Genomic DNA, 13036 nt, shown 5'->3' on the forward strand with positions numbered 1-13036 from the left:
TGGCCCCACCGAAGGGCACAGAAGGCAGCCCTCATCACCCGCCCCTTTGTGGTCCGCGCCTGTCCTCTGATGCGCTCCTAGGAGAGAAGCCCGGGTTATGCGTTGCCGGGAGAGTGATTGGAGAGATCATCGTGCATTTGTTTCTCTTTGATGTTCATGCGTCCTCTTTAAGGAGGAAGCCTGTTTGGCAGCTCTTAGCAGTTTTCTTATTCCCTGGAATTATGCTTGGTGCTCAGTGCAGAGCTGATGAATGAGCAAGGGGAGGACGGGCAAGAAAATATCTCATTGCCACCCCCAACCCCCAGCAATTTGGGCATGAGGATAAGTAGTGCGGAGCTGGATTGCCCCGGCAACAACTCAGAAGCCCCTCCGGTGGGGAGCCCCCATCTCAGGATTTGATGAGGTTGGGATCTGCCTTTGCACGGTACTTCCTTGCAGGGCTGGCTGCCAGCTGCCCTTCCAAAGGGACAGTGTCTTGGCCTTTAAGGGCCCTCCTGACCTCCCTAACTCCCCACAGGTCAATCGCGGGTTCCTTACATCATGTTCATGCTTCCAAAAATCAAAGCAAATTGGGAGCATTATAAAGGCTTCATTCTCTTGCATCAAAGGAGCCTAGCACTTTCAAGCATTAAAAAAAAAAAAAAGTAAATCATGTAACTTTCACTCGACTACACAGAGAAAAGGTTCTCTTGAAATTCAAAGTGAGCTTGATTTATTTTTAAATTATATTTCCAGATCTGAAAAGAAGATTGTAAAAAAAAGAAGGGGGAAATACCTCTGTTTACTTTACCAACCCCAAGCACCAGGTCAGCCATGAAGCGCTTTTTGTTCTTTTCTCCCCTAATTGCCATACCTCCAAGAAGCTGGCCTTAACATGCCATCGATCATCCAGTGGCGAATCAAACGCTGGCCCTGGCAGCCCTGCACGTCGCTGCGAGCCACAGTGACACACATTCATTTCCGGTGGCGGCGGCTGCCGGGGAGCGGCGTGTGTTTGAACTGTGTGGCCTCCCTGTATAATTCAGGAAGTGAGTGTACTCTATCTGTGACAGGCATCGTGTCCACACGGTTTTGGGAGCAGCCAGCGGGGGATGGGACTCCGCAGGAGTGGCCCTGGGATGCGAACTGACTCTGCTTCCTGCCCACTCACTCAGGCCCCAGCCCCACTCCACCTGTCCTGGACTTTCCTCCCACCTGTCACCTGAGAAAGAATGCCTCGTCCCTTGTGTGCTAGAAACTTCTGGATGTAACCTAACCCGGGATTAGGAAACCACAGGTTTTTAGACAGTGATTTTTAAAACAGCGAGGCCTCTTGGCCGATCCCCACTCGGTGCCCCTGAAGCTGAAGAGCTGATGCCTATCTTTGGATGAGGCTTATTTTTTTCTCCAGTGGTAAAATTTGGCCCCATTTCTGGTTGTTATTCAACTTGTATTCATTTCTTGCACATAATCTCTGCTGGACCAGGTTCAAACAAGCCTGGATCGTTGGGGGCAGGGGGCTTGGTCGGTGTGGAGTGTGCGTTCCCTTAGATCAAGGGAAGGAATGCCAAATCCAGCCCAGCACCAGCATAGACTGCAAGCTGGTGCTGAGGTTTTGTTATTTTGCATATGGTTAACCATCTCGAAGGTCGTAAAGTGGGGCCTCTGTCCTCCAGTGCGGCAGCTGGGTTTACACAGTGTTTCCAGATTGTTTACTTTGACCCAGAGCCAGGGCTACATCGTTTTTCCATTATGCATGTTGGACAGATGAAGAGAGGTGAGAAGGGGGACTTCGTGGGGCAGGTCTGTGATTTCCTTCTTATTTACATTAAAGGGACTTTGAAGAGTTCGGAAAATTATGAACCAGTCCCAATATAAGGTCAGTGCCGCAGAAGTAGAAAGTGCCTCCACTTTTGCAAAAATGCTCAGATCTTGGGCAGTAAAGCCAACTTCGTTCATGGCCTCTGCTTGAGACCGCATTGAGCTTGTCACTGCTCAGTATTGCATACAAACTGCTTGCTGGTAAATGACATTAAACACCACTTCAAAAGTTAAACTCCCAGTATTTGCTTGGAGGAGCGCTGAGCACCAGAGCCTGCACGCCTTCCTCTGGCAAGTGCATTCTGTGCAGGTGGGTGTGCTTGGTGCTGAGCAAAGGTGTGTTTGCAAGGACACCGTAGAACTCTTCCTTTGTAGTCCCTCCCCTGGGACACCAGCTTTCTGAGGATTCCACCCATGTCTTGGCCTAAGTTCTTTCACCAGGAAGCGTTCAAAGATGCTGTAGAACCACAGTTTAAATAAACTACACCCATAGCAAAGTCCTTGCCGCCTGGGTCATGTGCATGTGACCTGAATGAATGTGTTACTTCTTAGTGAAACATTTTATTTTGCTAATGGAGAAGTAGCACTTAAAAATACCCAGAATGATGGCACTCTCAGTAATTGAACAGTATTACTAGGTCACACAGATACCTTTTGGCCCCAACCTTGTTCGGATTTCTTGAGTGAATGGCTGCAGTAAAGAGCACACGTGACATAAATTCTGTAGCTGTAAGGTCACAGTGTATATTATGTCTTACTACATATGTACTTATGCTTGTGGCAAATGTCCCTTATCACAGTATTTCTTAAGCTTTGTTAAGTACATATAAGTGACCTGTTGCCATAATATAGTGCTCTCCAATGAAACAGCTGAGAAAAACAAATACTACTACCTGTCCACAGCAACGTATGCTCCTAAACTCCTGTATCAGCCTACCTGAAAGAAATGTAATTCCTGGAAATGGAAAGATTGCTCAGGAAGGACCCTCAACTCTGGAAAGAATTTAGTAAAAACAAAATCTATATGGACAACACCAGAAGTGGCTCTTTGGGTTAATCCAGACTTAACAGATGGATTTAACATACAGGTTTCAAATCAACAAACCTTTATAGAAGGTTGTTATGTGCCAGGAGCTGGGTGCTGGGGAACTAAAAATGAATAAGACACAGTTCCTTTCAGTCTGAAAACATTTTTGCTGGCTTGCACTTTTTCACCAGATCCTCCCAGACTTACCAAAGCATTCCCCTTGACTTAGAACACTCAGGCCCTTCTTTTCGGCCAATCCCCTTACTGCCAGAATACACACAGGACAAGGGGAGGTGGGTGGTTATAGCTTTCCACTCAATTTGTAGCAAAAAAGTGCTAGACTGGGAATCAGAACACCCACTTTCCAGTCTTAGGGTTGTCACTAACAGGCCATGCAACCTTGAACCAGTCTTGTGACCTTGAGGACTGTGGGAGATAATCAAGGGGGTATATGAAGTGAAAACACATCAGTCCAGGGAGCTCTATGCAAATTAAGGGGGTGCTACTCTGATGGATGGGAGGTGGGTGACCTGTTTCTACCACAATCTTTAAATGCAGAAAACTGACCCAACTCAAAAGTCTCCCTAATGACCTCTTCTCTTTCTCTACCAGCATTGGACGACTAATTACAGACTTTTATGTTGTTGGGTGAGGGTCAAAAATATAAAAAGGATCCCCATTCGGGGTCCTTGTGACTCTGTGAGGCCTCTGCTCCTCAGGGAGAGGACAGAGCCTGGAAGCCTCGAAGAATCTGTTCTCACACAGTCCTGACGCTACAGCTGACTTCGGACATGTCCATGTGGAAAAACAATCTTTATTTGCTATTCAAATAGAAAGGTCAGAGGTTGGTTTTTGTTTGTTTGTTTGCTTTCCCTTCTGATCATTTCACAGCTCAAAACCAGTGTGCCTACTTTGAGGAAATTTTCTGCAATTATCGTGAAAATAATTAAGGGTTTCTTTGGCCAATTTCTAATGTTATATAAGAAAAATGAAACAAATTAAAAGCATCCTGAAACCACAGCTTCTCTTTGCCAAAATGTGCTTATTAATTAAAGAACAGGAGACAGAAACACCTGACATAGCCAACACCACAAAGCTAAACACTGGAATTTATAGACCTCAGTGGGAGCTGAAAAAATCCCAGATGGCAGGGTAGACCCCACATTCATGGGTCTCTTGGGAATTTTCTATTCAGCACATTCCGATATTGCCTTTGTCCCCATTTGGCTATGTCTGCACCTCCCAGACACAGCCAAGCCTTCTTTGGGTCTGACAGCACTCTTTTCCTTCTGTCGGTTTCTTTCATTCACGTAACCAGCATGTACAGAGGGGGCTGTGTTTCTCCAGGTGCTGAGCTGTGGATGTACAAAGATGAATGGGGCATCAGCCCTATCCCGAACGCTCTCAGCATAACGAGCTTCATTAGAACAGCTAGATGAAACTGGTGGGGATGTTAACGGAAAAAAAAAATCTAGGGAACAATTTTCAGAAGTTTGAACGTGCCTCAGAGGCCTCCTAAACATTTTCTATCTTTTGGTTAAAAATACAGGAACCTGCCCTGTTCTCTCAGACATACACGCACCACAGAGCTACGTGATCAAATAGTCGAAGAGTGGTTATAAAAGCCCCAATGCCACGCGGAGTATTTAAGACAAGTCCTTTCGATTTGGTCTCCACACTAGGAATTTCTAATGAAGGAGAGGGAATGTGGATGCTATCAAAGCAGCCAGAGTGAAATGCCCTGTCTGCCCCGTGGTGACTGGGTTGGGAAGAGGGGTTCTGCCCTTAGAGCGTGAGCTCCATCCAACCATAAGCGATAGGAAGGGTAAAGAGATTGAGTGCAGTAGTCAGACCGTTTCAGACTCAACTTCTGGCTTCTCCACTTACCAGATGTGTGACCTTAGGAGGTTACTAAATTCCAGTATCACATCTGTAAAATCATTATAATAACGATGAAATGCATGTTAGCTCTCTCAGAGTCCTCAAAAATGCCAATGATGATGAAGCTCATGTCCCACTCACTGCTTATAACTCTTGTGCCCACACTGAAAAGTTATTCAATAGATATTTGCAAAAAAGAAAGGTTACGTTGGACACAGAAGTGAGGTCTAATTGGAGCCTTAATTTTTACACAAAGCACTTGCTTCCTGGTTTATGAAACCCCAGAATTTCAAAACCTTTCAAGCAGAAGCATAAGACTCACATTTATTTAGCAGCCAGGCTAGGTAACATAGAAGAATGAATTGGCCTTTAGCATCTGAGACACAATGGAGAGACCTGGCCTGTCTCTGGGGGACAGCCATATTCAGCTCCAGAAGAATATGGCCTCACTTTGAGAGAAGCCAGAAATCCAGACTTCCATGTGAAATAGACCAAGTCTTACGACAACAAAGTGAATTTCTAAAACTATATTGCACAGGCCAAATCATGCCGTGTGCCAGTCAGGTCTCAGGCTGTAGGCTTGCCTTCCCTTCCTTAATGGAAGGCGCTCTGTTTTTGTCTCTTCCTTTTGAACTGTTCACCAGTGCACACAAGAGACATGAGCCCTTTGAACTCATCTCTCCGTTCCCACTAATTTCAAAAGGTGCTCGTGGGCTGAGGTCTTCACTTGTCAATAGTTACATTCTATAGAATGCGTTCACCTAACAAGAGCTACTTCCCTTCCCAAAGGATGCTAATAACGAGTATGGACCTTTAAAGCATGATTGTTTTGTGGCTGAAATAACAACAGTCTCAAAAAAAAAAAAAAAAAAAAAAAACCTAACAACTTCCTCTAGAACTGCTATTATAGCAATGTGGAGAGAGACTGATTCCATAGTTCACGTAGTTTTGTTTTGTTTGGAGGGAAAGTCTGGCATTTTACAAAAGCACTTAGCAGTGGAATGACTTTTCCATAGCACTGATTAGTGTACAGCAAGACATATAACCATATGTCTTCAAAATGTGATTTTTAAAGTTACTAACACTACAAGGCAAACTGCCCTCTAGTCTTTTCATATGAAGTTGATCATTTTCTACAGGCTCATGAAAGCTTCACTGGTTATGACCCAGTACTCAGTGAGTGGAAACCTCAACACAAGGCAAATTCAGGCTCAGATTCCAACTCCGCTGCTTACTTACCAGCTGTGTAACCTTGGCTAAGTCATTTACTCTTCCAGAGCTTTTATCTCCCCATCTGCAAAAGACGGGGTCATGACACCTCCCAGGGTTATTGGGAATGTTAAATAGAATAACATTCAGATGGGCATAATCCAAACTCATAAAAGGTGTTCACTGCCAGTGTTGGTTGAATCTGAATCTCTGCTCCTCCTGTCACAAAATAACACCTGTTCCTGACCATGACCTAACCCTCTGGCAACATCATTAACCTTCCTATTGAATTTGCCAGGTCTGTTCAAAGAAAATAAAGGACCAAAGAGCTATAATTATTTCATATAAACTTTTGGTTTTGTGTCCACAGTGGCATGAAAACTGAAAGGTAGAGGGTTGGATGATACCACCCAAAGAGTAAGGAAGGGAGAAAGGAGGAAGGCTAGACCAGAATCCTGGGGATTTGAAGGGTGGGCAGGAACAGAGGTTTGGGTGTGGAGAACAGGGGTGGGTGGTCAGAAGGAGACCAGGATAACCAGGGAAAAGCTGATGCAGATATCACAGAAGAGAGGGTTTCAAAATGGAGGAAGTGGCCTGCAGTGCTGTGAGGCCATGCTAAGAAGCAATGGGAGGCATGAGAAATACTCACTGAATTATCAGACAGGAAGCAAGAGTCATTTGAATGAAGTATTGAGGGAGAACACAAACCAGGTTTTGATCAGTTCAATCATTGTGTATAAGTTGAAATTTCATGATAACAAATTCATGCAACTCTTTAAGAAGTTCGGCTGTGATGGAGAGGAGAAAAAGAAGGTAAACTATGAAAGGGGGCATGGAGATAAGAATTTTATTGAACAAAGGAGAGACTTGAGCACGTTTGAATGTTCGTGGAAAGGAGCCAGTTGAGAAGGAGAGGTTGACGATGAAGAAATGGGAAGGCAGACTGAGAGCGAGATGGAGAGAAAGAGGAGGTGTATGAATGAAGCAGGAATTGAATATTTGTGCAAGCTAGAGCTTAGTGAAAAATTAGCTTTCATAAGACTCCTCTGGACTAGCTATCACCATCCCTCATGTTTAGACAGGAAATTTAGGGAGGAGCCTAAGAAGAGTAAGGAGGACCGGGGTAACTGAAATACACTTGGCAATTGTTGTTATCTAAAAAAGAAATCTTTCAAAACTTTGTCTTATTGCCACAAATGAAAATTTTCCCTTTACTCTTACCCTAAAAATCTGTCCTAATCTGCAGCGTTTTCTAGCAAACACAGGACTAGTCTCCTAGTGTTGTTCTGACTAGTACTGCCAAGTAGCCAAGAGATTTTCATCAAGATACTGAGGTGATGTGCAGTTAAAATGTGGTTGGAAAGGCCACTTGGGATATCAAATATAAATCTTATTAGCTATCTTTCATTACCTTATGAAATTTGGATAACATAAGTCTGTGTAAGGGGATCCAAGTGGAATAGCCAGAAATGGCTTGAGGGAGAACACTACTAAGTTCAGATGCTGGTCATTGCAAGGAGGTTGACTTTTCCCAAATTCTGTAGATCTCAGGTCACATAATTACAAGTTCAAGCTACATAAACATCCAAGAAAAAGTTTCCTGGAATTGAGAAACTCTTCAAATCATGAAGATTGTATTGGTTTCTGTCACTGACTTAAACAAATGCTTGCGCACAAATGATCATAGCAGAACTCTTCATAATAACCAAAAAGTAGAAAAAAACCCAATTGCCCACCAATGGATAAATGGATAAACTGTGGTATATCCATACAATGGAATATTGTTTAGCCATAAAAAGGAATGGAGTACTGATGCAGACAACAAAGTGGATGAGTCTTCGAAAAATTATGCTAGGAGAAAAAAGCCTGACACAAAAGGGCAAATATTGTGTGATTACACTTATATGAGGTACCTGGAATAGGCAAGTTCATAAACAGAATGAAGAGTAGCTAGAGGAGGGACATAGGGGGTTCACATGTAATGGGCACAGAGTTTCTGTGTGGAGTAATGAAAGAATTGGGGCAATAGTGGGGACAGTTGCACAGCATGATGAGTGTGATTAATGCCACTGCTACGTATACTTTAAAACTGTTCAGATTTTGTCATATAAATATATTTTGCATATCTACAACATACTTATGTTATTAAGCATTAATATAAAATTAAACAGGTTTTAGTTATATATTTTACCACAATAAAAAAAAAAACATTTAAAATGTAGAGCAGTTAAAATTGTATTTAAGGAATCTAAGAGTCCTTTATTTTTCTTGACAAGTGCCTTGCAGGCTGGAGTAGTGAAGTGCAAATTGACTTTGCATCAAGTTAAACTATCAATAGATGACAATATTTTAAAATAAAAATTAGAAAGTGATGAGACAGCTTTTTTCTGTGCTTCCTTCTGAAAGCAAAGTCCTTTACATATATATCAGGAAATAAAAGATAAAAAATGGGTATATTTTGCTGTTCAAAAGAATGTCTGACTTGCAGTGAATAACTGAATTGTGGTTAGATTACATAGCTCGCGCCCCATGAAAAGGTTGTTAGGTCACTTATGCTTAGTCAGCTAACACTGATACTGACCCCTAGAATATGGTGAAATCTTTCCAAAGCATGTTATGAATGCATTTCCCCTCCCATTCCTTGACCGTTGAGTTTCCTCCCATAGGAGCTGCTAGTGTTAGGCGGGTCGTACATGGCCTTGCCCTTAACCCTTTGAAGCTAAAGCATCATGTGCGGCTCGGTTCTTTTCCAGAGCACAGGAAACTTGGCAACCTGACTGTGACCGTGAGGAAGACCGTCCCCTCCCCCGAGGCTGTGCAGATTCTCTACCAGCGAATGAGGTACGAGTACGAGTTCTACCACTACGTCAAAGAGCAGTTCCACCTGCTGAAGCGCAAGTTTGGACTGAAGTCGCACATCAGCCGGCCCCCTCTGCGGCCCCAGTTCTTCATCCCAGCTCCCCTGGAGACCGAGGAGCCCGTCGGCGATGAGGAACAGGACGACGAGAAATGGCTCGAAGATATTTATAAGAGGTGATGGTGTCAGCCCTGTGTTGCTTCCAATGGCTTTATCTCCCTTTTCCAGAAAGGTGTTTTTGTTCGTTTGTTCATTTGTTTGTTTGTTGAAGGAAAATCCTGAAGGGACTAAATTAATGCTCAGCCGCATTAAAAAGAACAAGACATTCCCACAGGTTGGGGTCATTGGGAGATGCCCGGTTTTGCGGGTCTTACGTGTTTAATTTTATTCTGTGTTTTTCCTGGCTCTCTGGGTCCTTCTGGAGTACACTAAGATGACTTCATGACAGGGCATCTTGTCATAAAAAGCTCCCTCCCTCTAATATAATGACAGAAGGGGGGCAGGGAATATAGACCACAGCCCAATAACTTACCATGTGTAAAAATGACTCGTAAGAACATCACCTCAGTGGTAGGAAACTTCCAGACTTGTATATTTCGGTAGGAATACAAAACCACTTCAGAGACCAGGGAATCCACTCCAAAAAGATCTAAGAGGAGAAGGTAAGACAGATAAGGACATCAGAAGAGAGGACATCCCTGGGTTAGTGGTCCCTACCCACCCAGGTAGAACTCTGCCTCTGCTCGGTCCCAGGGGACACTTTCATCAAAAGAGCAGCATGCGTGTTATCTCTGAGGGGGCAAGTCAGCTTGCGGCGCAGTCACGCCCCCAGCCAGTACAGAGCCTGAGCACCTTTCAAGGTCAAAGTGCCTGGCAAGCTCCACTGAGACATTCCGTGTCCAAGCACCATTCTGTCCAGTTTCAAAGTAGCATTGCAGGAAAAAGAATTGATTTGCTGTGTGAGGAGGAGTATCAGCAAGATTGATCTGCTCTGGAGGTCATGTGGCATGGGAAAGTGATATGGTCCTGTCCTTTGTACCCGATATGAAATATTTCTATCCCCAGCATTGTTTTTTAACTGGATACCCAGGAACCAGTTTAGCTCTGACATTTAATCTGTGGTGGAAGTGCTAAACCTGATTAGGCTGTGCTTAAACTATCAGGCATACCCATGGTCAGGAGTGGGGGTGGGTGGTCCCACAGCACCTGGTATCTTTTGCCTTCTAGTCCCTTCAGAGGTGCCTAGTTTTGGTGAAAAGGGGTACTGAGTTCTGTCCAGGCAGCAGGGAAACTACAGTCTGATTTCTCGTGGGAGCAGCTCACTCCTGAGAACCCTTACTAGGACATCAAGCAGAGAAGAAGCAAGAGCTTCTGGGTAAGAGACTGTTTGAACCACGTTATGAGAGGGTGTCTGCCCACAAAGTGCTCTTGAGTAGATGTCAGGTCTCCAAAATATCTCCTCCCCATCCTAGTCCCATCAGTTACCATCTATCCGTGATGCCTGGATTCAATCATCAGAAACCTATTTCTATGTTTTCTGGAATGTTTTCCTCTTTAACTGCCCCCTCCCCCACTGAAATATACATGTATTCCTGCGTGAATGATATATAGCCAGCTGAAACTCGGGTGCAGGAGGTGGTGGCAGGCAGGATATAAACCACAGATTTTGTCTTCTTCATTTTTTCTTCCCTAGAGCCAGCCTTTCAAGAGGAAAGTGTGAGCTGGGAATACTTAATAGTAAATAAGACTCTAACTTTACACAGGCTACACATTTTCTACTTTTCAGAAACCAACAAGTCTCTCTAGAGTTTTTTCTTCGTTCACTAGAATTGGACGGTAGCCAAGATATAAAGCAAGTCATTTGGAACCTGTCAAGTGTGTACTAAAGCTACTTTATCATGAGATGTATTACGGAGGCTCCACCCCGCAGGAGTTCAGTGAAGGCTGGGAGCACAGAGGCACAGAGTCCAGCATTTGGCCACTTGTGGGCCTCCTTTCTGCCTCCAAGACCTGGGGCAGGGACGTGATTAAGGGACATGTAGAATTGGGATCAATTCTAAGAGAAGAGGAAATATCCTTTGTCCCGTTTAGAGAGACCAGGGCCCTACCATTAGACACACTTTAAAAAACAACCCGAAGAATAGTTATCATACTTAAAACGAGAACAAGAACCGCCGCCTGGTGTGTTGTGAGCCATTTCTATGAAATTGCATTTAAAGAATGATCATTAGTTTACACACTGTGCGATCTCACTATCTGGAAATACAATTGCGTTGGCCAAGTGTTAACTGCTCTTGTCAGAACAGCGGGACAATTGGTCATTTGACAAATGTATCTTATCTCTTAGTGCAAGTTCACAGGAGCACTTCTACCTACATGTTCAGAGGCATTTATTGTCAGCGGTGATCATTGTAACATCACAGCAAAAGACACTGACTGATTTCCTTGCAGGGCCTTAATGTTATTTTGTACCAACAAACAGCCTTTAGGTCTGTAGAGTCAAAGCACTTCATCAGTATATTTGGCAAACACGACAACATTTCTTTGGCCCTGAGCCCAACACAGTTTGTACTTCATGAAATATATTGTACATTTTACATAGTTTAATTTAAAAAATACATTTTAAGCTGGTTGATCTTTGACTGCCTTATTTATTATAACCTTTCAGCACATTCCAAGGTTTTAGTTACTCAGGAAGGAGTTAATTAAAATGATTTTATTTTGGTCTGATGGATGCTTTTTAAAAGGAAAATTATTATTATGAGCCTTCAGCCTATTTTCCTTGAGTGCCGTAAAAGTGCTTGTAAATTTTTTTTTTTAAGAACAAAAAAAAATGATGTTTGACATTGATGGAAATTGAAATATATATATACAACCGAAACAAGCTGAGCTGAAATAAAAGCAATCTGTGTTTGAGAAGAAGTGTTACTTAAGTTATTCATTACCCATGTAAATAAATGAATATAAATACATTGAATTTTTTTTTCATTCTGTTGATACCTGGAATAAAAGTGCCTGCAGTTCCTCAGCCTCCTTAATTGGCCAAGTTCTTTCTTCAAGATGTCATTTTTAAAAGGACGTATTTTTTTTAAAATCTGTAAACTCTCATTCTTATAATTAGATGACACTAAAAGCGCTGGCTGAAAAAATTGAGCTAGTCACTCATTCATCTAGTTGTGTATGTAAATCACTAGACAGCTGCTGACTTTATTGCTGTGCCCACTGGTTGGATAGGTGCCAGGCTGTGTCTCTGGAACTGTCACCCTCTAATAGTGGGGACCAAGGCCGCATGTTGGCAATGACCGAGAAAGTGAGGACGTGCCACCTGCTGGTCTCTCTCTCTCTCAGATGTGTGGGGCCTCAAAAGCTGGATGCTTCCAACCTCCCAAGTGAGCAGTTTTGATCCAGAAATGCTGTCCCTAAGAAATTTCACTGCCACATCCAAGGGAACTTACCCAGAGAGAGGGAGTCTCCATGCTTTTTAGATACTGGACACTACGTTCCAACTACACATGACTACTTTGTAAATGAACAGAATAGGAATCTTGGTACTAAATGAAAGAAAAATCCGTTTGGGTAATAACATGCTTTACTTCAAGCAAGAATCTGAGTCTCAGACTGCAAATGGATACATGGTTACCTTTCTTTATCACTTAATTTGTTGGTCTGTAATCCAGGCACATGATGTTTGACTTTGTGTGAACTTTAAAGGCAAAAGTACTAAACAAAACCTGGACTATGCTCCCTCTGGAGTTGCTTCTTTGGTCTGAAGTTCTTTATAAATGTCCTGTGACCTGCGATTTGGTTTTAAATGAATTTTATAGAGAATAGCAGTATTTCTTAAAAGGCAAAATAATGACCCACAGCCATTCATAAAAATAGTTCTGTGTATCAAAATTGTGAAATTCCCTTCAAGTAAAAATAAAGAGGGTTCATTTTACTAAAATCATGTACTTCACATATGATGACAAAAAACAATTTTTAAAAAAGTATTCTGAATATCCTGCAAAAGAAAAGACTATTTTATTTTAGCTGAAACCAAGATTAAGAGTTCGTTAAGGAAAACCCATGAATTTCTTTCACACACAAGTCACCATGGTGTAACCCAGCGTATTAGTTTGCTGGAGCTGCCATAACAAAGTTCCCCAGACTGAACGGCTTAAACAACAAAGTGTGTTTCGCACAGTTCAGGAACCCAAAGTCTGAGATCCCAGCGTCCACAGGGCTCATTTCCACCGAGGCCCTTCTCCTTGGCCTATGCG

General features: G+C 43.0%; 1 protein-coding gene across 1 annotated transcript in view; it reads left to right on the top strand.

The window, feature by feature from the left end:
• Positions 1-11794, top strand: part of UST (uronyl 2-sulfotransferase) — a 267617-nt gene extending 255823 nt beyond the window's left edge. The window contains exons 8-9 of the mRNA XM_090279955.1: positions 8671-8950; positions 10561-11794. Of these exons, the coding sequence (XP_090136081.1) occupies positions 8671-8950; positions 10561-10660 (380 nt within the window). The 3' untranslated portion in view covers positions 10661-11794. The remainder of the gene's footprint in view (positions 1-8670; positions 8951-10560) is intronic.
• Positions 11795-13036: the final 1242 nt, after the last annotated feature.

This window comes from Furipterus horrens, unplaced genomic scaffold (genome assembly GCF_987537825.1).
Source record: "Furipterus horrens unplaced genomic scaffold, mFurHor1.1.pri manual_scaffold_6, whole genome shotgun sequence".
Lineage (NCBI taxonomy): Eukaryota > Metazoa > Chordata > Mammalia > Chiroptera > Furipteridae > Furipterus > Furipterus horrens.